The sequence below is a fragment of the Monodelphis domestica genome, chromosome 8, assembly GCF_027887165.1.
Source record: "Monodelphis domestica isolate mMonDom1 chromosome 8, mMonDom1.pri, whole genome shotgun sequence".
NCBI lineage: Eukaryota > Metazoa > Chordata > Mammalia > Didelphimorphia > Didelphidae > Monodelphis > Monodelphis domestica.
This window is the reverse complement of record NC_077234.1, coordinates 41,563,682-41,590,799: the sequence shown is the minus strand read 5'-3', so window position 1 is coordinate 41,590,799 and position 27,118 is coordinate 41,563,682. Positions and strand designations below refer to the sequence as shown.

Below are 27,118 nucleotides of genomic sequence, written 5' to 3'. Positions count from 1 at the left end.
TATGATGTTCATTATAGATGGAATTTATCTCTTCATCCTAGTCTCCTGACCAAATGCCATGCGCTCCATAAAGACTTCCCACATTACTCCAATCCATAAAGATCCCACTGCACCACTGCATAAAAGAGCTGCAACTATGGATCATAGTTATCTACGAGAGCCTCCTTTGAGACTCCACGGAGATGAGAACCACATCTTAACTAATCTTTGTATCTCTCTCTGCATCTATCATAGTGCTTTATATGTACCAGGCCATTAGTGGCTTCTGAACTCAGCTGAATAAAGCACTTCATTCTAAAAACAAACATTAGATGTATTTTTGTGCATTCTTTTCTCTGTTACAAATATAAGCAGTTTTGTGCTACCTTAACCAAAATGAAGAAGGCAAATAGAACTATTCAAATACTGGCTTTCCAATGATGAAAACTAGTAGCAGAAACTAGAAAAACAAACTAATTCTCAGCCTGGATTGGATTATTTTCTAGATGGAAGGATGGTACACTGTAGCTGAAAAATCACTAGATATATTTGGAGTCTCAGCCTGAGCTGGACCATTTATAAGCTGCTTGATCCTGGGCAAATCATTTGCCAACTCTGAGTTTGTTTTCTAATCTAAAACTTTGTGCAAATCTGCCTGCCCTGCCTGCTTCTCTTAGAAGGGCATTTTGAGGATTAAATGAGAGAATGCACATAACTGCATAAGCACTATATAAATAAAAGGTTTATTCCCATTCTAGACTCCCGATTACATTCCATCGAAGGAAAATGCAATTTTAAAGTGTCAGTACCCAAACTTGATAGTCTAAACAAAGAAATAATTTTGTAATGTCTGTGTTTCTAAGCATCAGCATTTGAATTTACCTTGTCAATGTCTCGAATATTTACATTTACATAAGTTGCACAAAGAATTCTTATCCGGAGTGCACTATTTACGACCCAAAGGGATTTGGTTGAAGCTTCTCCATTCATGTATGGTGTGGCTGTGGAGATTCGTCTGGAATAAGATGGCATTGTAAAAGTATCCAGTGGTAGCTGGGTGTAAAGACTTTCTTTAGCCATCAGCATCAGATTGGGCATCCGACCAAGCATTATGCAGCTTCTTATGTACTGTAACAAATTAGAGGAGGGAAGGGAGGAAGATTGGTGCCTGTATTTTTTTTCTTTAGAGACAAATGCCTACAAATATCAAAAGGAAAATATACAACAAATAAAGATAAAAACAACTAGCATTTACAGAAATATTTATAACTATTATTGTATTTATATCACGTAAGATTGCTTTTAGTTGCACTAAAAAAATTAACATTCTGGGATAGCTTAAGGAGTGTAGGTCCAACATTTATTACTTTCCTTTGCTATCATGTTAGCCAATCTGCTAGGTGTAAGGTGGTATCTCAGAGTTGTTTACCACCTCACACCTAGCAGATTGGCCAACATGACAGCAAAGGAAACTAATGAATGCTGGAGGGGATGTGGCAAAGTGGGGACATTAATTCATTGCTGGTGGAGTTGTGAATTGATCCAACCATTCTGGAGGGCAATTTGGAACTATGCCCAAAGGGCGCTAAAAGACTGTCTGCCCTTTGATCCAGCCATAGCACTGCTGGGTTTGTACCCCAAAGAGATAATAAGGAAAAAGACTTGTACAAGAATATTCATAGCTGCGCTTTGTGGTGGCCAAAAATTGGAAAATGAGGGGATGCCCTTCAATTGGGGAATGGCTGAACAAATTGTGGCATATGTTGGTGATGGAATACTATTGTGCTCAAAGGAATAACAAAGTGGAGGAATTCCATGGAGACTGGAACAACCTCCAGGAAGTGATGCAGAGTTAGAGGAGCAGAACCAGGAGAACATTGTACACAGAGACTGATACATTGTGGTATAATCGAATGTAATAGACTTCTCCATTAGTGGCAATGCAGTGATCCTGAACAACTTGGAGGGATCTACGAGAAAGAACACTATCCACATTCAGAGGAAACACTGTGGGAGTAAAAACACTGAAGGAAAACAACTGCTTGCATACATGGGTCGAGGGGATATGGCTGGGGATGTAGACTCTAAATGAACATCCTAATGCAAACTTCAACAACATGGAAATAGGTTCTGATCAAGGACACAAGTAATACCCAATGAAATTGCACATCAGCTATGGGAAAGGTGGGGGGAGGGGAGAGAGGGAAAGAATATGATTCTTGTAACCAAGAAGTGATGTTCTAAATTGACTAAATAAAATTAAAAAAAAAAAAGTGGGAGGTAGAGGGGCATGGGTTGGAAGAATTATCAGTTTTCAAGAATGTCTAATTAAAAAGTTGGAGGTGGGTTTCATAAAAAAACAAAAACAAAAACAAAAGGAGTGTAACCAGGAGAACATTATATAAAGAGACTGATATCTTGTGGTACAATCAAATGTAATAGACTTCTCTACTAGCAGTAATGCAATGATCCAGGACAATTCTTAGGAACTCATGAGAAAGAATACTATCCACATTCAGAGGAAGAACCGAGGGAATAGAAACACAGAAAAAAACCACTTTTTTATCAATGGTTCGATGGGGATATGACTGGGAATGTAGATTCTAATATGATCACCCTAATGCAAATATTAATAATATGGAAATAGGTCTTGATCAAAGACACATGTAGGGGCAGCTGGGTGGCTCAGTGGATTGAGTCAGGCCTAAAGACAGAAGGTCCTAGGTTCAAATGTGGCCTCAGATAGTTCCCAGCTGTGTGACCCTGGGCAAGTCACTTGACCCCCATTGCCTAGCCCTTACTGCTCTTCTGCCTTGGAGCCAATACACAGTATTGACTCCAAGACAGAAGGTAAGGGTTTAAAAAAAAAAAAAAGACACATGTAAATCACAGTGGAATTGTGCATCAGCTATGGGAAGGGGGTGGGGAGAGGGGAGGGAAAGAACATGAATCTTGTAACCATAGAAAAATATTCAAAATTAATTAATTAAATAAAAATTTTCAAAAAAAAAGAGTGTAGGTCCAACTACGCAACAATGAATACAAATTAAGGGGAAAAAAGCACGTTGCCCTTTAGGTACAGTAATAGCATTGTTGTCTACAAACAAACTTCATAAGGAATTTACATGAAGATTGCTCATTAGGATAGTGGTACAAACTTTCAAACAAATGAGACACTATTTAAGCAAAAGGAGAAGGGGGTTCATTTCTGTCCATGGTTTTATAACAAAGTTAACAGACAAAAATGCTAAAAGAGGAATGAGATGAGAAGATTTAAAAAAATCATAACTCTACTTTAGAAAATTAAAACTCAAATGTTGTGGCCTTCAAATTTTGAAAAGGTGGATATCTTTTACTGTTGGCAGAAAGCTTAGAAATATCACTATAGATATTATCTCTTTAAACCTGGGAAGAGCTAGTAGAGCTTGACTGATCACTGAATTAGAGGGTATTTAAATGTAAAGACTTTAGCACAAATCTAGAGGTTTAGATATCTTAATTTTTATTGTACTTGAACTGCTAACCATTTTAGTCTCTTCAGTTGCTATATTCATTCTTGTTAATTAACTGTTGGATGAAAGGCAATGCACAAATCAAGGGCAAATAAATGGACTAATAATAATCAAAACATTACCTTAAAATTTATTAGTCTGATCTAAGACAGATGCTCATCATAAAAGGTGTGCTCTAACACATGACATTAATTGGTTCCTCAAAAATGAATGCATTCTAAAGGAAAAATATTCTGAATGGAAGATACTTCCTGAATAAATTCAACTGAAGATGGTCCTAAGTGGCCATCAGTTACTATTAAAGTTTAAAACAAGAAGAGCAGAAAAGGAGTTGAGGAGAAGGAATGGGAAAAGGCTAACACAGGGTCCATCAGGGTCAAGCCTCTTTTCTTTCTCTTCCATGAGCTATCTCTCCCTCTCCATTAACAGAAGGGAAGGAAGGCCCCTTTCCTATGATGGCTCAGCAAACAATTTCTGCCCCTAGTCTCAGCTGGGCCATCCAAGATATTCTACCTCCTAGGAAGTTTTTGAGCAGAGGCAAGAAAGGTCACTTGCTGGCTAAAGGTCACTATGGCTATAGGGGGCATGGGCTGGACTCTCAAATTTTATGATTTGGGAAATTGTTCTATATCGATCCAAGGACATACTGATTTCTGGGAGACAGAAAGGAAATAGAGCCACCATCTAAAACAGCATCATCATAGATTTTATACCAAGACATCAAAGAACTTGTGTTATTTGTAGATGGATACTGAGAGTGTTGGGGGTGATTCTTTCCAGGGTATGCCTTTATATTGTAATATGATATTTTATTTTCTATGAATAAAAACTTACAAACTCAAACCACTCACCTTATATTGGCTAAGAGGATATTTTTCTAGCAGATACTCATCACATCCACACACTTTTAAAATGTATTTGCCCTGATACTCTAAAACGCAGAGCTTCAGCTGCTCCGATGACAGCAACATACTCCGCGTTTTTTTCCGGATTGCTTCAGCGATCACATGTTCTGGTACACAGTCATGATTGATTTTTAAAGTGTACTTCTGCTTGTCATTGTTTGGGGAAACTATCACCCAAATCACCACTATTATTTGCCCTAGAACAAAATGAAATATTGTAATGCACCATCAACATGAACAACATAATTTTCAAGAGAGGAGATTTTCCATTTTTGATTTTCAGGAGATTTATAAATCTGACTAAAGACCCAGGTAACTATGAAGTAAAATAATAGAATTATGTAGCTTCATTGCTGCTCAACAAGCTCAATCAAATCTTGATGATCCTATAGGTGGCAATTATGTTTTCCAATGCCACTGTTTACATTTATACATTTCCCATTCATTTATGACTGATGTGTTGGCACTTCTTATGCTAGTAAGCTATAAGCTGATTTCCTGTATCCAAAAGAAAGACTACGAAAATGGTGCAACACAGCATGGATGTATCCCAGACTGGTTATGGGAGTGATTAATTCATAACTGCAAAAGACAAATAGCCTACTAAAGTGGATGAGTAGTAAAAGTAGCTCCAACAATTTTCTAAATGAGAAGCAAGTTTCAAAAGTATGAAATGATAGCTAAGAGAGTGATAAATGAAGGCATGATAGAAAAGAATGAAAAATGGTCAATTTTCTTAAGGCAAAGAAGATTGAGAGCAAGAGGTACATAAAAGGAAGGAAGAATGCATACTATCAAAAGTATATTATAAGGGAAGAGAGAACTTTACTTATGTTACATAAATTGGGCCCAAAGGTGACTAGTAAAATGTTAATATGGCAATTTATTAATTCTGTCACCAAATATTTTACATTATACAAATTAGGAATCGATATGCTTCGTAAAACAAAAATTAAAAATAAATCTGTCATATGCAAAATACTGCCTTTTAAAAAATGATGAAAATTCTAGAGTTAAATATTATTTTTAAAAGTACATGGTGTATGACAAAGAGAAGTTTATTTTCACTAAAAAGGACAATTTCCACTGTAATAGTTAATTGTAGAAATTGCCTGATATTATATTAGTAAAAAAAGCAAATAAAAGATGGGAATCTTGCATGTAGTTATCCCAAATTGTTACTAATCTGATGATGAAAGACAAAAATCAACAATTTTTAAGAATATGAGTAGTGGCAATACGAACATCTTTTTAACATGTTCAGAAAATGTCCGAATTAATATCCATTTTCATTTAAAATCTGACAATTAATTCTAATTTCATTTTTGATGGCTAAGTGAGAAAAGGGAGTTGTGAATCTCATACTGAGAATTACTGTGCAATCCAAGTCCTAAGACAATAGTTTGAGCCTCATGGGAACAATTTTCACTACATTATCAGCACCCCAAGATGGAGGGAATCTGATTCCTGGCACTTAAGATGCTTCCTGAGAACTGACTATGAGAGGTAACAGCTGATACACTGGACTTGGAGGAAAGAACACTAATGTTCAAATCTAATTCAGGCTGTGGATCCTCAGTTAAAGTGCTTGACAGAGTCCTCTGCACCAAAGTCCCTGGTACTTAAGAGAGACATTGAAGTAGGAACATGATGATAAATATCTAACTGGCTCCCTAGGGGGAAAAAATGCATCCACTAACCATTTCCCCTGTTACCTTAAGTCTAAACAGTCAGTAAAACAATAAATCAAGCCCTGATGTGTAGTATTTGCCAATTTTTGAGGTAGTCACACTGAACATTTGAGATTTGGTTCTTGCGAAGGTTCTGAGCTGGCTCCAGGATATCTTTGCCCTAAAGTTTAATGAAGAGTTGGCTAGCTCTGGAATCAGAGGAACTGTAAGTTATCCTGGTTCTTCTCTTTACCACCTGAGTGATAAAGGGGAAGTCACTTCCCCTCTCTGCCTCAGTTTCCTTATCTACAGGACGGGACTGAATTAGATGACCTCTGATTTTCATTTTAGCACCAAATCAATGATCCTATGAGGAATTTAGCAACTTATCTGCGTAGTCAGATCGGTAGTAATCTGTGTCTGAGGGACGTCCCCACAAGTATGATTCCCCACATTGACAAAATAAGAGATCTTTTACATATGTGTATATTTACCTTTTGTTCTGGGCTATCAAGAAATGGTAATATGTAAGGCATAATCCTTACCCACAAAAAATTTACAATGTTAGTACGAAAAATTGTTTTAAATACATATATACACACATAGGTGGGATTTATCACACCAAATCACTGTAACAATAGCAAACCTCTGAACATGTTAAGAGAGGGTAACTGTTTAATGCTTCTTACCTTTATCTAATTTATTGTATATATGCTTTGGCAATTCTGGTGAAGATTCTACATTTGGAGGATAGACATATAATGCTCTACTATGGGGTGCATGGACATCCCTCAGGTCCACAGCCTCTTTACAAACATTAAGAATATTTCTTCGGAAATCTTGTACTTCTGGATCTTTAACCATATCAAATTCACAAACAGGCATACCAATAGCAAAACCTTAAAACAAATTCAAAATAATATTTTCAATAACCAAACCAATATCATGGTATGAAAAGATTTCCTATATCCTGGCAATTGCTTATTTTTGGTAATGGGGGCTATGTGGCAAAGAAGGTTCTACTTTCCCCCGTGAGAGAATTAGAGATACTTGGCCTATTAAAAAGAAGACTCTGAAAAGGCTAAGGACCATTTTAAAAACTAAATGAAGTCACATTTGGCAAAATATAGTCAATAACATTAATAACCACTGCAAATAATAAAAGAATTTAATTTTATTAACTTCACTTTTAAACCTTGTTAAGTATAAACTTGACACTTTCCTCCTAACCCTGCCAAATAATTTGTATTAAAGAAACCTTATTGAGATAAAGAGATAGAAAAGTCAGTTCAGAGGGCTAGTGGTCAGAAATATGTTTACATTTGCCATAACTTTGGACAGCAACTTTAAGTTTAAAAGGGCCTGAATTGGAAACAACAAAAAATTCTTTAGTACCTAGTACTGATGTCAATAAGTCAAATGTAAAAATCAGCTTAATTGCTTAATAATTGATCCTTATAATATTTACTTGAAAAAAAAATAAAGAGGTCATATAATAGGAGACCAAATCATCTTACCAATTTCTCGATTGAGAATCTTTTCTTCTCGGTTGCCTACTGGTTCGATGACTTTTAGAAAAGGCTGAAAAAGCCGTAGGTCACAAAGTCGTCGAGTTTCATCAAAAAATTCTTCCCTTTCTGCTTCTTGAGTAACGCTTACGAAAATGTAAGAAGTTTCATCCTGAAGGAGCTGGTGAAGAGGGTATTTCCTTGCTTCTTTAAATAGCTCGTGTTTAATAGTTACTAATGTAGCCTCACGGAGGCATTCTAAAGTCACTATCATTCCATTAGGTAGTAGACATTCTACTAAGATTCTTGGGGGCATCAAATGGATGCCCCACAGTTCACCGGATGATGGTCTTGGAGGCATGGTTCTAATATTTTGGTGGTCTTACATATAAAACTATTTCAAGCATCTAAATATGTTGCTCATTCAGAGGTGAGACCTAAACAAACCAAAAACATTTATTAGGAGAGCAGCAGCTACAGAAGAGTAATATTGATGATAATACTGGGAACATAGTTCTCTATAGTCTGAGTACTGAGGTAAATTTATCTTACATAACTATTGAGAATAATGAACAACAAAATGAATAAACCATGAGGTTTTAATGAAACCCACAGATATTTTAAAATCTCTCTTTAGATCTACAAAAATAATCAAACAGCTTAAAATATGTGCATTAGCCTTGTATTCCCAAATTGTCTTGCTCCCCCTCCCCATCTATTTCCTCCTATAAAAACTTAATAGGGAATATGCAGTTTTTTCATGGTTACCAGTAAAGTTACTACTTTACATAATCAATGTCTAAGTAAGCAAAAGAAAAAATAACGAAATAAGATTCACCTAAAAAAAACAGATGCATACTTTAAAGGGAAGAGGTCTTTACATGACATTTTTATGGCTCACTAAAGTTCGACTCTTTACTTTGCCAATACTGATATAAAACGGATGGGTAGCTTAATAATATGGATAACTTTTATATGTGGGGCATGTTACCAGTCATCTATGTCTTCTCATCCTGTACAATTATTGACCATTTCCTTTTACAAATCTTTTTGTACAGTATATTTGATTTACTTAATGTACTAGTTTACTATTTCATGGTCACTTGTAAAACATTTGGGCTGTCCAACTACTCTTCTTACATGATTGTCCTACTTCCTTTTTCAGTTGGACAAAACTTTGAGGTTATATTTTGTTACTTTACATGCCCCTACCTTTAGTAGTATATATGCTAGATCTTAATTCCATCTGCCATGTGTCTTTCTACCGGGTCATTTACAACTTGATTCTTCTGAACTGTGGTGTTCAAAGGTTAGTAGTTTCCCAGATTAATAGCACAGTCAGTCAATAAAAAATTGACCTCAAAGTCATGTGGTCCAATCTTTATATTATGCAGATGAGGAAAAGAAAGACTCAAGGAGCTTAGATGTTTTGTCTTAGTTGTATGGGTGATAAGAAGCAAAGCTTATTTGAATCCAAGTCTTTTCACTCCAAATCACATGCCATCTACTCCTCTATGCTGCCTCAGGGCAGCATTACCAAGAGAATCTTCAGGCTATCAAGATGGAAGTTGTTTTAGATATGAGTAGCTTCTGGCTCATGAAAAGTGAAAAATCAGTTCTCAAATCCAAAATGTTTACTGCCTACATATTAATAAACTAACTCTGAAGGCTACCCATTCATATGCATGCCAACCTGAGTACTATGCATCCTGTACCCTTTTGGTTTTGTCTATTCGGGTTATTAGGCCATTATTTAATTAGATAGTGAGGGTGCAATATTTTGGGACTTCATGCAATTAGCACAATGCCAGTTACAAATGGTAAGCTCTTGATAAGTTTTAAATAAAATATAAAAATACATAAAACACGTGTGTGGGGGTGGGGTGGGGGGTTGTTTGCATATATATACAAACACAGACACACTCAAAATTCCCCTTCTTCCATTTGGACTCTTTCAGGGGCATCCTCCATGAAACTGGTGAATACTTTTGGTTAGTTAGTATCAGTCCTTTATGCCTCAGTTAACAGAGTACTGTTTGATGAAATCATCTCTTTCATTTTATCTATCAGGTAATTTTTTAATGATCCTAATATATTCATGGAAGACACCTTGTTGGAAAAGAGCCACTATGTTGTGTTATGCATGAAGTCAAATGATATTTTAGAATCAATGGAGTCATAGATTTTACTTCACCAGTATTTTAATCTTATTGTATAACTAAGAAAATGTGATCTACAGTAAAAAGTCATCTGTGAAAACCTGTTTATTTCCTACTCATATTTTCATTAATGATTCCCTCCAGAAACATATAGGCAATTCTCACCAAACTTTTCTAGAGATCAGAAGTATAGTGCTGTTTTGAGGATACCTTTTGGAGGGGGGTAGATAAAACTGTGGTGATCTCTTTTGGCATCTTCTCTTGCTAACTTTGAAATAAATTCCTGAATTCCTTTAAAACTGCACCACTTCCAAAACAATAGCTTTTGAATGCATGCATTCAAGTTTAGCTATTCTCTTGCTAATTTTGTCTCCCAAGTACTATTAAATAATGCTTATATATATAAAATAACAAGGTGGTAAAACATGAACATGGTAGTTCTATTGTCATCAATGACAACAGATTACCATAGAAAGGCTATCAGATGTGTTTCATTTCATTTTTTTTTTTAAACCCTTACCTTCCATCTTGGAGTCAATAAGTGGTAAGGGCTAGGCAATGGGGGTCAAGTGACTTGCCCAGGGTCACACAGATAGGAAGTGGCTGAGGCCGGATTTGAACCTAGGACCTCCCGTCTCTAGGCCTGGTTCTCAATCCACTGAGCTACCCAGCTGCCCCCGTCATTTCATTTTTAATTGTTGTCCTACTTTAAAGGCTCTCGGAGAATTCATATCAAGGTTTCTGGCAAATTACTGTTCATCTCCACTCCTTTATGTTGTTTTGTGAGGTGATACTGCTCAAAATCTTTTGTCAATTATCTTCCCAAGTGTTTTGCAAATAAGCATGTACTCGAAAATGGTATTGACCTTGGCTGTTATAACTAGCTGTCTGGCAAGGGGTTCAAGGATTTGGCAGTTAAGGGTGTTTCTGTGTGCTTTAGCTTTCTCACTATGGGGACCAACTTTTAAGAAATTATAATAATCAGCATCAATGTCTTACTTTTATCCACTTCCTTTTTTTTCCAGTCAATAGCTTGTTCAAAAAATGTCAGCTTGGATCTGTTATATTTATATAGTGTTCCTATCATTCCTGTTCCTTTAATTTGTTGTTGATTTTTACTGTTAAAATTAACATACTGATGATTTAGAATTGAGGCCCAGGGGCAGCTGAGTGGCTCAGTAGAATGAGAGTCAGGTCAGACCTTCTTAACTGTATGACCCTGGACAAGTCACTTAATTCCTATTCCCTAGCTCTTACCACTTTTCTGCCTTGAATCAGTACACAGTATTGATTCTAAGACAGACTGTAAGGAGGGGGGAGACGGGAGAGGGGATGATAGGGGAAATGGGGGGGGGGAGAGAGAGAGAGAGAGAGAGAGAGAGAGAGAGAGAGAGAGAGAGAGAGAGAGAGAGAGAGAGAGAGAGAGATACTGATATGGTCCCATATCAGTAACTATTCACTTCTCATCTAAGATAGAACTCTCCTGGGGGGGAGACTGCCATGAGGCCAAAGAACCATCATCAAAGAGCCTAGGAGGATATGAGCTCCCCCCAACTATTACTTTTGTTTCTAATCTAACACTCTTGTTAACTCTCCCTGAACTTTCATTTCCACCTAGCTCAGACCTACTCCTAATCAGTCCTTTTACCATTGCTTTAATTTACTATATGATCTCTGAATTTCTGGCCTATAAATTAACTTCCTCCTAAGTGTCTTTTCCTTCTCTTTTTTTATATTCTCCCAAACGTGGCTCTCTCTGGAACTAGTCATCTTCCTCTCCAGGACTTGTTCCTTGTCGAGCACTCCCCAACACTGGTGCATGCACACATACACATACTCTTGGAGAAAGAGGAACCGGCATTCTACTGGCCCCCCAATGCCACTTCTAAACTTTTCCTCTGCTAAAACTCTGTAAGCTGGACTCCAGTGAGGAAGAAGCTACTTATTTCTGTTGACAGATTATGATACTTGTTGCTGAAATCCACCAGGCTCCAGGCCATTCTCTCTCCTTTTACAAGTTCAGTAACTAGCTCACAGTCATCTCCCTCATGTCACCTTAATGCCTGCCCTTGGGATTACTGGTATTCTCTTTAGAATGCTATCTCTTCCCACTCCTCCCAGTTTATCTATATCTTCTCAGCTCTTCACTTCACCTCTGCTATCTGAGATCACAGCGTCAATTCAAAGGGCTTCTTCCCACAACCCCAAACTCTGAAATTCTCTTTTCCACTCTTTCAGGCTCAGATATGTCTCTTTGATCTTACTTTTCTAAACTTCCATCTTGATTATTGTTGCAACATACACTGTCTTCTGCCCACAGATCTTTTGTTTCCTTGGCCTACCTTAACTCAGATCCTAGGTCATCTCTATCATTTTCTAAACAAGTTATGGCACATAAATACCATGATATATTTATTTATCCTTAGAAACCATAGATATAAACAATTCAGAGATACATGGAAAGACCTAAAATAACTGACGTGAAGTCAAGTAAGCAGAACCAGGCTCTCATCACCTATTGCAATGGCTTTCTGGTTGGTCTCTGTTTCAAGTCTCTCCCACTCCAGTCATTCACCCACTAAGCTGCCAGGGTGATCTTCCTAATGTGCAGAACTAACCATGCCCAACCCCCCACCTCAAAAAACCCTGATAATTCCCTATTATACCCAGGATCAAATATAAAAATCCTCTTTTTAGCTTTTGAAGTCCTTCATAACCTGGCCTCTTCTACCATTTCTAACTGCTTATGCTTTATTCCCTACAATGTACACTACAGTCCAGCAATAATAGCCTCTTTGCCATTCCTTGCATTGGATGCTCCCTTTCATGCTTCTGATGTTTCACTCTCTGCACTGCCTTCTCTTCCTCTTCGCCTCTACCTTCTAGTTTCCTTCCAAGATAGTAGAAATTCTGCCTTCTGAAAGAGACTTTCTCCTCCCACTATCCTTTCTGATTACTGCCCATTTATGCTGTATATAGCTGGTCTGCATATAATGCTAATTAAATGCTTGATTGATTGAATATATCCAAAAACTACGATGAAAATGGAAAAAGCAAAATGAAAGTGAACATGGTGTAATTATAATGACCAAGTTTTGCTTTGTAGAAGAGTTGAAAAAATAAATTTCTATCCTTTCAATGCAGAGAAAGGGGACTACAGATGTGGGATATTGCATATATAGTTGGACTTGGTCAATTTGTTGGTTGATTTTTCTGAAATATTTCTTTGTTGCAAGGGGAGGTTTACTGAATGGGTGGAAGGGATATACACTTATTTATGCTATAATGTGAAATATTCATTCCTAAAAATCACTGCACTGTGAAAAATTGCAAAATAAAAACCACAGGGCCAATGGAGAAAGTGGGGTCAGGGGCACAAAATTTTCATCAGTGACATATTAAAAAAAGGACTGAAACTTTAATAAAAACAGTGGCAGTTTTATAGATATTAAATGGATTAAAAATACTTGTCCTATAATAAATAGTGGCAGTTTTAACAGCTTCAGGATATTGCTCGGCCTGCACCCATTTCCCAGAGAATCTGGATTGGCAAAGTTGAGTTGATGTAGGTGAGAGAAGGTGCTCCGTAGGCAACAACTGATGCAGGGGGACTCAGCTGTGGTTGAATGTGGGAATGGGGAAGTAGACCAGCCTACCTCAATGCACAGCAGCAACTACACCAGAAACTATACAATAAATGTGCCGCTTTACCTTGAAAAAGACCTCAAATTTGCTTGTACAAGTGGGAGTGGACAGGGTTGTAGCTTGGGAGCTACTGTGAAATGTTATCAAACTAGCAAAACAGCATAGACAGTGACCTGAGAAAGGAGCTATAACAGTGATGTTTGAGATCTGATGAATCTGAGGATAAGTAAATGTGATGTTATACTAAAATTAGCCCCTAATATGTCAGTTACTTTGGAACAAATTCAATATAAAGTTAAAATAAAAGGTGGCTATAAAAAAAGAAAAGAAAAGGCAAGTTTCTTTAAGATAGAAAGTGTCTTACTTTTGTTTTTATCCCCAGGACCTAGTACAATACCTGAAGCACAATAGGTCCTTTAGAAAAGACTGCCTGAGGGTAGCTGCAGGGCTCAGTGGATTGAGAGCCAGACCCAGAGATGGGAAGTCCTCAGTTCAAATTTGACCTCAAAAATACTTCCTAGCTGTGGCAAATCACTTAATCCTCATTGCCTAACCTTTATTACTCTTTCTGCCTTGGACAAGGCAGAAGATAAAAGAGTTTTAAAAAAAATAATTTCCTGTCAAAGATAGCTCTCAATTCCTGCTCTGGCTTCTTCCAATGTTCAATGTGCACTCCCCTTCCTTGCATTGTCTTCTGCCATGTGCTTCCAGCCCACCTTTCAACATTGATTTGATATTCTTCTTCACATGCTCTATACTCTAGAGAAATCGGGCATGTATTCCTGCCTCTCAGTAGACTTCTCTTCCTTCTCAGTTCAGTTCAGGTGCCACCTCTTCCATGAAGCTCTCCTGGAGAGCCTTGTTAGTAATTCCTTCCTCTTCAAATTACCTTGCATTTGCTTCTTTGCACACTTGCTGGAACAATCAATCAACTGCTTTTTCCAAATAAAAAATTCTTTTTGAGGCAGCTAGGTGGCTTAGAAGATAGAGAACCAGGTCTAGAAAAGAGAGGTCCTGGGTTCAAATCCTACCTCAGACACTTCCTGATTATGTGACTGTGGGCAAGTCACTTATCCCCCATTGCTTAGCCCGTAAAACTCTTCTGCCTTGGAATCAATATTAGTATTGATTCCAAAACAGAAGATAAGGGCTAAAAAAAAATTTTTTTTAGTATTTATTAATCATCTACTTTGTGCCAGGCACTATGTTAAGCATTTGGAATAAAAAGACATAAACGTAATGGCTGCTGCCCTCTGGCAGCTTACCTTCACACAGAGAAGACAATCTGTGCATCTAGAACTATTGATAGACACAAGAGGAACACCAGGAAGTTTTGGGAGGGAGGACACTAGTAGCTGGGGGAATCAGGAAAAGCATCTCAGGTACAAGATGGCCCTTGAGCTGAGTCTGGAAGGAATCCAAGGAGCCTAAGAAGGGGAACTAAGGAAGGAGAGTATTCGAGGGATGGAGGAGCCAGTGCAAAGGCCCGGAAATGGGACATGAGTGTCAAGTGGGCATAGCAGCATACAGACCAACATTACTAGTCTGTAGTGTATGTGGAAGAAGGGTAATGTATAAGAAGAATGGAAAGAAAGAGTTAAGACACAGAAACTCTGAATGCCAAACAAAGAAAGTTATAGTTGATCTCAGAAGTAATAGAGAGTCACTATATCTTTCTCTCCCTTAACTTAATAGAAGATTTTTCAGGGTAGAGACTGGTTATAGTTGACCTTTGCACAAAGTAGGTGACTATTAAGTGTTTGTTGAATTGGGCCCATTTTTTTCTCCCTTACAAATATGTATGTGCTCCTTGTGGGCACAGGCCAGTGCCCAGCACCAAATGGGTGAATATATTAAATAGATGTTTGCTGAGTTTAGTTAAATTGGGGATGAATATAGGGCAGATTATCAGCAAGTATTAAGTTTCAGCTGACTGTAAATAATATAAGAATTTGTAAAAGGGAAGGAATCCTATAAAAAAGGAATAACTGTATCAGAGACATAGCATAAAATAACTGTACCAGACTGTAAGTACCTCTGCCAAAAAGCCTAGGCCCTATAGAGAAGTATATAGAAGACAACATTTCTGTACTTAAATAAGACCTTAGTAAGAACCACCTTCTAGGGTATACAAATTCCTTGATAGGTGATACTGTGGAAAAAGTGGAGGATTTAGAATCAGAGAGGCTCGGTTCAAATCCCAGCTCTGCCCTTCCCTTAACTTGGGTGAGCTTGGACAAATTCTTTTTTCCCCTTGTTCTCAAGTTGCCTCTCCTGTGTAAAATAAAAAGGACTGACCAATGTTCTCATGTCCTGATCATCTCTAGAGCTCTGAAGCTATCTTGGGACAAATAACTGCTGATTTCTCTAATGCTACCTGGAAATTTTAAGCTGCTACAAACTTCATGTAGCGCTTCTGGGGAAGGCCAGAGAACAATAAAGAAACTTTTCCCTAGAGGTACTAATTTTGATGTAAGAACATTCAAATCTAAAACCATAAGAAGAGATACTTAAACTTAAAATGATAATGGGTATTTTTCATGTTTATAAAAGAAATTACCAAAGTCATGGGACTTTAAAAAATGAAGCTGTTTTTATTCCTATCTTTTTAGAAACAACATTTAAATGGAGGGGGGCAGGGGGGCAGGATGAGGAGAAAAGCAAGCTCATTAAAGTTGGAGTAGAAAGAAATAATCATGAAGTTCACTTCATGTTCACACAAAAGCTATAAAAATGGACAGAAAAAAACTGAACTAATTTTAAACTTGACAATTTACCTATTTTTAAAAAGTTCAAATAAAATCAGAACCAAAAGCACAAGACATATCAAAACAACAGCTGTGTTTATGTTTTGGCTTATAGAATTTGAATGCCCCATGTAATGTCACAGGGAGGAAGTAACCACTGTATATAATAAATAAGGAGAAGGGCATTCATGTATTTACTGCAAAGTATGTGCCAGGGGAAGAAGTAGTTTAGTCGAAAAAGTGCTGGTTTAGTAGAGGAAGCTTTGGTACTAGGACCAAAAGGAATTTAGCAGAAAGAGCCCTAGTTTCATTGGAATTCTTGGTTTAGCAGGGGCCCAGATTTGATAAAGTGTTCTATGGGCAGTCTGCCTGTATTCCACAGGGAGGTAGTTAGGAGGAAGTACTCTTTAAGCCTCAAAATAATACAGATAATAGGAGCTATGATTAGTATTCTTTTCTGTGCTTCAGATCTTTTATATGTAAAATATCAATAATCAACCACACACATTCTTTTTGCTTCTAAGAACAAGAGAGATACACTGGGACAGTGGGAATGGGACTGGAGTTGAAAATTCCCTATTAATAAATGGGCCTTTGGGTAATTTCATTTTCTCTAGTACTTCTCTTTAAATGGAAGAAAATGCCACATACAACCTAGAAAGGTTATGAAAATGAAATAATACCTTTAAAATTCTAATGATAAAGTGCTTTACCCCAAGTTCTTTCTCATATAACACCTTGAAAATCATGGAAGAAAAATATAATTTTGTGCCATAATTTTGACATTCTATAGCTATGATTTAAAAAGGCCATTTAGGGACATGCCTTTCCTCAGTGAAGCAAATTCCCTTTTGAATTACCCACCAGTTCAGATCACTGGAATCAATTAGGACCAGTCACATTCATGATTAGGTTGGAACCTTTAGAACAGACTGGATACTAACCCTGCTTGGGTCACTTCTCCATGCTTGGCCCTGCATAGGGTTCTGTTACAAATGGAAATACATAATCAAGGGTTTCCATGTGGTATGCCTTTCCAGGGAATCAGTTCTGACAGTGGGAGTGCTAATCCTCTTGGGTAGACCCTGGGACAGCAATGAAGGAGACCCAACTGTGGATGTTCCTGTAGTTCCCAAAGCTCTTTGACTTCCAGGATAATGATATGGTCCAGGCTGACTCTTTGCCACTTGGGTAGATGGAATCCCTTGCTGATCCTCTCCTTCTTGATGATGGCATGAAACTGCCAATTCTGAATTTTGCATGTGGTTATTTTCTTATTCTTCCCTTTAGATTTCTATAGAGATGAAAATCTAGCAGAAGGAAAAACATACCAATTTGCCTTTTAAAAATGTATAATAGACATTAATAAACTCAGTTATAATAACCTTTTAATGTCATTCTTCCCAACTCCAAAATTAGAAGATTTCAAAAATTAAACTTTATAACCTTAGAATATAATGGGCAACATATAATTTCAAGTGTTAAAGAACCCCAAATCTCTATGTAGAAAAGCAAAAAAGTATCAAGAACAAGATAAAGGGTGAGAGTATAATTATTTTTTAAAAATCACCATTCCAACTATTACCTAAATATGTTTATTATATTAAACAAAACAAAAAACAGTACCCAAGTCAAGGAGTTGTATACTGGTGACTCAATGTCTTTCAGGCCTGAACATTTACATGGTTACAAATACAGTAAAACTTTAGTTTTCTGGAACTCTTGAGGAATGGATGGTTTTATATTACCTGACTATCTAGATATTGAATGTTGTGCTCTTTAAGCAAGAAAACCTTTAAGTTATAAACTAATTGGAATGTAAATATGTATAAAATATATTATATCCTAGGCTGACTTCTTAAAACAGAACATACACAACTTTGACTTTTCTTGCCATAGCTTTCATTGTATAGCTGGAATGGACTGTGCCAGTCATGCCCTTCTCTCTAGTCACTGAGGTCCACAGGGCTTTTGCCTCTGGGTTAAGCAGGTCTCCACAGTTCTCTGTTAACATGTGAGTCTTCTTTGTGGCTTCCTGATTCCTCTTTGTTCTTAGCAATTACTTTTAATCTGTTCTTCCTGCAACTAATGGGCCTTTGTTCCCATTTTAATTTCTTCAGGATTAGAAACCAGGCATCCAAGATTGTTAGATAAGTGTGTAAAATATAAGTTCTGTGTGAAATGGTCCTCTATTTTGGATACCCATTTACATATATATGTCTATATGTAATACTTATAAGATAATACTTATTTCATGGTTCTGAAGCTGCTGGAGTGCTAAGTTCTAAATCAATGAATGAAAGCATGAAGAAGCATTTATTGAGCACTTACTATATGTACCAAGCACTATGCTAAGCAGACTAATTCAACAACAAGAAAACAAATTATTTGTTGTTGTCAAGGACTCTACATCCTAATAAAAGAAGATAACATCTCATAGTAGTGTCTAGAAAAGTGTTTTAGAAGAGAAATTAGAAGAGTAATTGCAGAAATAGAGCAATTAGACAACAGGTCCTCACCAGAAATGGTACTGATTTGATAGTTCTTATCAGAGCTAGATTAAGGAAAGGGGTGTAGAGCATGGTATAGACATGGCGGGAAAGATACATGGTAGCCTGAGACTGAGTAAGACAAGATTGAAATGTTTACCCATCAAAGGCCATGGTCACATTTCTGGAGACTTCACAAAATCAGAGTATTTTATACTTGAAATGGCCTCAAAGACCACATAGATTAAGCCATACTCAAACAAGGACCCTTTCTAGCCTTTGTTTGAAGGTCTCTATCAATGAGGAAGCTATTATTTCCTCAGGGAAACATGTCCTTCTAAATCACTCTAATTACCAGACATCAAGCCTAAATCTGCCTGTCAGTTTCTTGTCCCACTGCTCCAATTGTATTATTCTTTGGGGATAAGCAAAATAAGCCTTTCACAGAACAGTTCTTCTGATTTTTTAACACAATTCACCTTCTCTACCCCAAGTTTCTCTTCCTTAATCTCCACTTTCTTTAACTGATCATTACATAGCATGACCAAAAGGTCCAGTTCTTATGGCAAGGAAATTATCTTTTGATCTACTAAACCCTGCATCTTCTTCAGACAAACTGCTAATTGGACATGCCTCCCCAACCTCATATTTGTGGAATTAATCTTTTTAGGCCAAGTACAATTTATATTTATTCAAATGTATCTTATTAGATTTAACCTGACCTAATGATCTGCAAAGCTCTTTTGGGATCCTAATTGTCATCCAACATGCTAGCTATCCTACCCAGTTGTGTGTCCTTTGCAAATGTCCATCTTGAAGTCATGACCTCAAGACCAGCAACCCCTGCCATGTGCACAAGTGATATCTGTCATATTTTCAGCAAAATATCCTATCATCCCCACTCTTCCACTAATTTTAAATCTCTTCCTGTCTACTGGCTGCTTCCCAAAAATATGCCCATGCCTTCCCCATCCTTAAATAAATATTGGATTTTTAGCAGATAAAAATCTACCCATCCATGATATCCATTGTCCTTTATCTTTTCTTTCTTTTATGACTAAACTTGAAAAGGCTGTCTGTCTATAAACAGTGCTTGCATTTCTTTCCTCTCACTCACTTCTTAACTCTATGCAATCTGGCTTCTAACCTCCTCATTCAACCAAAACCTGCTCTCTCCCCCATAGTTAACAGTGACTTCTTAATGCCAAATCTACTAGCCTTTTCTCAGTCCTCATGCTCCTTAATTTCTCTAAAGACTCTGACACCATTGATCTCCCCCTTCCCTCTAGGTTTTTAGGAAACTCCTCTATCCTGGTTCTTCTGCCTCCTTGGTAAGATGTTCCTCCAGGTCATGTCTGCTAACCATGGATATCTCCAAAAGCTGTCTTAGGTCACCTTTCTTTTCCTTCTCTAGTACTTTGCTTGATGATCTCATCATCTCCCATGGATTCAATTATCATATGCATATAATCTTCAGATCTACTTATCTAGCCCTAAACTGGGTCTCAAGAATCTAATGGTCTCTTGGGAACAGCTATGTAGCTGAGTGGATTGAGAGCCAGGCCCAGAGATGGGAGGTCCTGGGTTCAAATCTGGTCTCAGATACCTCCTAGCTGTGTGATCCTGGGCAAGTCACTTGACCCCCATTGCCTAGCCCTTACCACTCTTCTGCCTTGGAGCCAATACATAGTATTGATTCTAAGATGGAAGGTAAGGGTTTAAAAAAAAAGAAAAAGAAACTAATGATCTCAAGACTTTTTGACCTCTCATTTCTCTAGTTGTCTACTGTACATTTCCAAGCAGATATCCTATAGACAACTTCAATTCAAATATGTCCAAAACTGAATTAATTATCTTTTTATCCAAATGCTTTCCTCTTCTTAACTTCCACTTACTTGTTGAGGCTATGAGCATTCTTGCAATTATTTAAGCTCATAACATGTCATCTTAACTCTTTCTCCCTAAGTTTTGTCCATGCTACCTTCTCAATATCTCTTTTATATGTTCCCTTCTTTCCTCTTGATACTGCTACCACATTTGTGTAGGCCCTAATCATAATCACTTGATGTCTTTATTACTTCAATAGTTTTGGTTAGTTTCTCTGGCTCAAGTTTCTACTTACTCCAAGACATCCTCCTCTAAGCTATCAGTGATATTTCTAAAGTGCAGGTCATCCCCCAGTAATAAACTTCAATAAATTCCCTGCTACCCTCAGGAACAAATGCAAAATCCTATTTGGCATTTAAACCCATCATAACCTAGACTCTTCCTACTTTTTTGTTTTCTCATATTTCACCATCTCCAAATAATCCTCTCTTGACTGTGCATTATTACTGGCTTGGAATGTTCTCCTATCTCATCTCTTTTTCATTTTTTGGCTTTCTTGGCTTCCTCCAAGGCTCAGAGAAAGTCTCACCTTTTTAAAGAAAGTGATTTTCCTGACTCCCTAAATATGAATGCCTTTTCTCTGAGATTAAGTTCCAATGACCCAGAATATATCTCCTAAGTACATCATTATTTGTATGTTGTCTCCTCTATTAGAATTTCAACTCCTTAAGGGTAGGAACTGTTGTTGTCTTCCTTATATCCCCAGCACTATCACTGTACTAGGCACTCAAAGGTTTGTTGACTTAACAACTGACATACTGGCATTTTTAAGTAGACTTAAAACATGATATCAATCAGACTGAAGCATTATTTCATTTTAGCTCACTCTCTTAATTGGACTTCTTTTAGGTGTCAAATTTACTTTGCAGCACAAAGGATGGATGGGTTTTCCTCAGTTTTCCTTAACATAAAACTATCAAGAATTAGCAGTAGGGGGCAGCTGGGTAGCTAAGTGGATTGAGAACCAGGCCTAGAGATGGGAGGTCCTAGGTTCAAATCTGGCCTCAGCCACTTCCTAGCTTTGTGACCCTGGGCAAGTCACTTGACCCCCTTTGCCTAGCCCTTACCACTCTTCTGCCTTGGAGCCAATACATAGTATTGACTCCAAGATGGAAGGTAAGGGTTTAAATATAAAAAAAAAAAAGAAGAAGAAGAATTAGCAGTAAAACTGTCTTGCCCTTGGCCTCACCCTAGAATCTTACAAATTTTATCATAAATATTCTATTATTTGTTCATTCACAAAGTCAATCTACTGATAAAAAGTTTATTTCAAAAAGGGGATTCTGAATCATTTGATGAAAAGCATTATGTACAATGGAAACCTGAATACATGTCTTTTGTTTTAACTATAAACCTTAACAGCAACTTTTTACCTTGATGTTATTTTGCTATTTACATCATTTGCTGGAAATAACAGAACACCCTAGTATTTTATTAGCAATACCACAAAGAAATAATTGCACTGTAAACAACTCCAACTTAAATGGTGGTTTCCAGGTACATAATTCATTCATCCTTCAATATTTGCTCTTTGGCAAAAAAGGGTTTTAATTAAAACTGAAAGCAACTTGAAGCAATGCTATATATGGGCACTGATAGCTGGTATAAGTAAGGGCCATGGATAAACCTTATGAGTGTTGCAACTTGAAAGAATGGCTCAATTTTAGAGTGTGTGAGTGTGTGAGTGTGTGAGTGTGTGTGTGTGTGTGTGTGTGTGTGTGTGTGTGTCTAAGACATGAGGCTGTAGGAGAGCAGGAGTATGTACAGAGTAGCAACTGCCATTAGTCAAGAGTTATATGAACATGCACGAACAATAGCAGACATATATTAATCTTTTCCAACAAACAGAACTTCCTTAAAATATAGATTTGTAAAATGAACAGAATATTCACCTTACTTGGTAGAGAACAAAGTTCTTACTACATAAGTTCAAAGAATTCTAAATGGAAATGTTTAAGATATTTTTAATGAACAAGCTAATGAATCTAATTAGGAAACTCATCTTGTTGATTTTAACCAATTCTAGTCAACTATCAATTAAAATAAGCAATATAGATACATTTTAATAATATATCTTGCCCGCTAATCAAAATGAAATGCATGAATTGACATGGTCAAAGACATGCCTAATGGCCAACCTATCAGTGATGGACTACTGGATATCATTAGTTTGGTCCTTGGGTAGGAGGTGCATTTTGTCCTTAGGACTATACTCCGTGTCTTCCTGGCTTCTCTATGCCTTCCTGGCTTTGAAGAATCTGCTAGAGCTTAATACTCTGCTGGTATGTAAAGAAACAAGGTCACCTCCCTGCTAGAGGAATATAGTAAATAATCAGTCAATAATGAAATAAAGTTAAAAGTATTTCCTCAATATTTGTCTATTAAATGGGAAAAGACATTATGCTTATTAAGTTATTAACTCATCAATTTTTAAATATCTGCATCTGTGAATTTCATAAGTTATGATTCATTAACTACATTTTGTTGATATTAAATGGGAGGAGCAGAAGGAGATAAAGTTCTCAAAAGAGAATCCCATAAATTGTATACAATTCCAAGTGAGCAAATGCCCTGAATAGAGGGAGAGAATATGTTTGTGAGAAGGGTACTTCAGAATTAAAATGTGACTCAAGGAGTTTGAGGCTTTGAATTAATGGAATGTCCTGAGTTGGAGAGAGGAAGGAATGAGAAGTCTGGGGCAGAAGAGTGTTATGTGTACCCATTAAAATAATTAGAGGGATGGATAAATTAGGCACCATCTGTGATATTTTTTAAAAGTATTTTTTGTGTTGGGCATGGTGGAACATATCTCTGTTGGAGTCTTCTAGGGAAGCTGAGGCTCAGAGTCTGAGTCCTTCAAGTAGTTCCTTGAGTTTGGGAATTCTGAGCTGCAAGACTAAAGCCAGCTGGGTGTCTACACTATACCTAGTGCCAACATGAACCTCTGAGAGCAGAAGGCCATTAGGGAACTAGGAGGAGCAAAATACCACAGGCTGGATACATGGAACTAGTTAAAACTTACATAATGATCAGTATTAGTATCAGGCCTTTTAAGTGGCCTTTCCATTCCAGTGCCATTCCAGCTTGGGCAGGCAATTTAAAGAGACTCAGTTTCTCCTCATCCCCCAAAGGATTGTTTGTGAGGACTAAGACTGAGATCATTAGTAGGGCCACATTTAAACTTTTATTTCCTTACCTACATGGTTTAAGAGAATTGAAAGTGAAACTTTAACTTTCAGGTTTCTAGTTCAAACTAACAAAATCTAATAATGTTTGTTTCTATGAGACAGCTGTTTTATGGTCCATAATAGTTTGATAACATGAGATTATTTCAAGGGACATGAAAGCAAATATACCTAGAAAAACACTCTCTCACAGGCAATCTTACATAGTAGGACATAGCTAAAGAGTCACTAGAATAAATCTGCTTTCTGTATTAATGCCATAGGAATGAAGATCAAATCTGTAGGTAGAACTACAAGGGAACAAATGGAAAAGTCAATAGCCCCTTTCCTATTCTATGATGAAAAAACTATAATCTATGTAGGATTATCAGATTTTTAAAAAAGAAACTACATTCGCTTTTCTCAAGAACTAACAAAGTCATAATTAAAACAGGTTTTGGTTCTTTTGTTACAGTGGGGTTCATTATACCACTGTTTTTATCCATCATCACAATACTCAACGACATCAACAGCATGGAGTTCCAAATAATACAGCCATATCTATGACTGCACTGGATTCCACAAAAGCAAAATTCTAAGAAGAGAGTGTGAGTCATTATCCCTAGGGCAAAAAATAATGTTTCTTTGGTCAGAATGTTAAGTTTATTACTGATGCCAGTAATTTAGCCTAGAAATTCTTCTTCGAATAAAAGAACAGAATGTTTCTTTTCTCTATTTTAACATCTTCGTCACTCCTATACTAGCAGAATTGTCCATCTGTCTGCTTTTGCTATAATCCAAATCTGGTGTGGTGACAGGAAAACAGCCTTCAGTCTCGATATTTTCAGGGCTGCTCTTTTGTTCCTCTGTCCTGCCAGGTTGGCATTTTTCCAGGGCACACAGACAAACAGAGAGCAAGTGTCTACTACAAAGGCACTCCAAAATTGGCGTATACAGAAATAATGCCAGAGAAACAACTTCAACAGTATTGTAGGTAAAAAGCTCTCACATTTATATGTTGCCTTATCCTTATTCAACAATGCAATTATGCTTGTGCATTACAATGTGAAGACTGGCAAATTCTGGGAGACTTTTAATATTAAGGTTGTAATTACAACCTCACAATTTTTTCCCCAATGCCCTCAAATGCTGAAAATAATCTAAATTTTTTTCTTGCCCTCTTTTATACATGGAATATAGTATAAAGACTGTTGGCTGATTTAGAATCAACAGGACTTAGATTCAAATTCCAAATCTGCTATTTTGTAATCAAGGATGTCTTGGAGCCAGATTTTCAATGTGAGCACTGACATCATGGAAATCAGGAAATGCTACAAAAGAGGGACTAATTTTATTTTTTTAGTGACTGTCTAGAATCTAGACTTAAGAAAGTAATGGAGATAATGTTAATAATACAGGTTAAACTTAAATTCTAAGAAGACTGGTTGTTTACCATTTATCAACACTCCTCTGTCTCTAATCCTGAGAAAGTTACTAAGCTTCTCTGGGTTTCAGTTTCAGTATTTTTGCAAAAAAAGGATGTTGTGGGAGCAGCGATGTAGCTAAGTGGATTGAGAGCCAGGCCTAGAGATGGGAGGTCCTGGGTTCAAATCTGGCCTCAGACACTTCCCAGCTGTGTGACCCTGGGCAAGTCACCTGACCCCCATTGCCTAATCCTTACCACTCTTCTGCCTTAGAGCCAATACACAGTATTGACTCCAAGACAGAAGGTAAGGGTTTAAGAAAAAAAATAAGAATGTTGTACTAAATGACCTCTAAAGTTTCTCTCAGTTTTAAATCTATGATTTCATTACCATTATCCATGTTAAAAAAAATCCTACAAATTAGTTTATACATTTCAAAGTATTCAAGTCTTTTGAATATTAATTGTATATGCTTTAAGATACTTAAAATTTTCAATTCAGTTCAATATTAAGTGTTTACTATTTATGTACAAAGCATTGTCAGTGTCCCACCGATGGAAATCTGATATCTCTGACAATGATTCTGTTCAAAGCACTATTAAGAAACAACAAATTTAAGAAATGAAAAGAATATCAACAGTCATCTTTGAAGTATAGCACATATCCCCAGTGGGATCTCTTCTATCAGAGTCAGACTAGGTTTCCAATATTCCAATGAGAGGCCCTATCATTAACTAAGACAGGCCAGTCCACTTTGGACTGGTTTGAGTTGTTAGGAAGTTTTCATCCAGCCAAGATTGATCTCTCTGCAACAATGCTCTCGATACTGCTCTCTGGGGCCAAACAAACCAGTCTACATGAGAGTTCTTCAAATAACTGAGAGCTATCATGTCCTCTCTTAGTCTTCAAAGAGATTAAACGTCTATAGTTCCTTCAACCTTCATGTGGTATGAATTCAAGGCCTTTCCCTATCTGTACTGTCTTCCTCAGGATACTTTCCAGCTTATCCACATCTTTACTGAACTATAACAGCCCAAAATATACCCAGAGCTCCAGATGTGGGCTGCCCAGACCAGAGGACAGAGGGAATGTCATCACTTCTTCATTTAGGAAAGTTCTGAATTCAGCCTTAATTTTTTGGGCTACCATATCACCCTGCCTATTGACTATAGGCCTGTGGTTTACTAAAATCCCAAAATCTTTCTCAGGCAAAGTGCTATCTAAACTCCTCCTCCCATTCCCGTTCTCCCGAAAATGATTTTCTGAAATCAAGTATGACACTTTACATTGATACCTGTTAACTCACTCCACTCTTACTTTCCCAATATTTATTACCCCCCCCCCCCCCGCCCCCAACTGCCTTCCCCTCTCAAATTACCATCCATTTATTCTGTGTGTGTATAAAAATATAATGTACCTAGTTATTTTTATAATCTCCTTCATTAGGTTATGAGCTCCTTGAGGGTCAGGACTCTTTTTGCCTTTCTTTGTATATGGTGCTTGACCCAATGAAAGTGCTTAATAAATATTAAAAAATAATAAAGTATCTGAGTCTCACTGTTCAACCATTGTTCTGAATTCCTTTAAGAATCACCTACACTATCTACATCTCTGTATGATAATAGTAAGGGATATGGCTTTGCTAAAATCTTAAGTATTCCACATATTCTCCTGATGTTAGAAACTTCATCAACTATAGTGCTTGCAGTCTTTTCTCTTCCTTCTTTGGAAAACCTGAATGCCATTCTCTCATCCTATGGTGCCCCTGGTCCCCGGATATTTTTCTCTAATCTTTCAGTGGCATAGTAATTATATCTCCTACTTCTTTGAGTTCCCAAGGATACAATTCATCTTCAATTCAATCAAGGTTAATAGGGCTCCTTTCTTACCTTGAGCATCAACTCCCTATGAGCCGTTTTGGTTGTCATTTCTAGTGCAAAAATCATTCTCACAGGCAAAGAAACCAGAAACGAAGCCAAAACTGCACAGTTCTGCCTTTTCTCATTTGTTAGCACAATATTGTTCACCT

The 27,118-nt window shown here is 37.1% G+C and overlaps 1 protein-coding gene across 6 annotated transcripts in view; it reads right to left on the bottom strand.

The window, feature by feature from the left end:
* Nucleotides 1–27,118, bottom strand: part of PIK3CA (phosphatidylinositol-4,5-bisphosphate 3-kinase catalytic subunit alpha) — a 94,976-nt gene that overhangs the window by 45,314 nt on the left and 22,544 nt on the right. For 3 of the 6 annotated variants that reach the window (XM_056807455.1, XM_056807458.1, XM_056807456.1), the window contains 5 exons: nucleotides 17,070–17,435; nucleotides 7,584–8,011; nucleotides 6,756–6,965; nucleotides 4,343–4,593; nucleotides 862–1,107 (listed from right to left, as the gene is read on the bottom strand). In XM_056807455.1, coding sequence (XP_056663433.1) covers nucleotides 862–1,107; nucleotides 4,343–4,593; nucleotides 6,756–6,965; nucleotides 7,584–7,935 — 1,059 coding nt within the window. In that variant the 5' untranslated portion in view covers nucleotides 7,936–8,011; nucleotides 17,070–17,435. The remainder of the gene's footprint in view (nucleotides 1–861; nucleotides 1,108–4,342; nucleotides 4,594–6,755; nucleotides 6,966–7,583; nucleotides 8,012–17,069; nucleotides 17,436–27,118) is intronic. The other 3 variants (XM_056807460.1, XM_056807457.1, XM_056807459.1) reach the window with 1 other exon arrangement.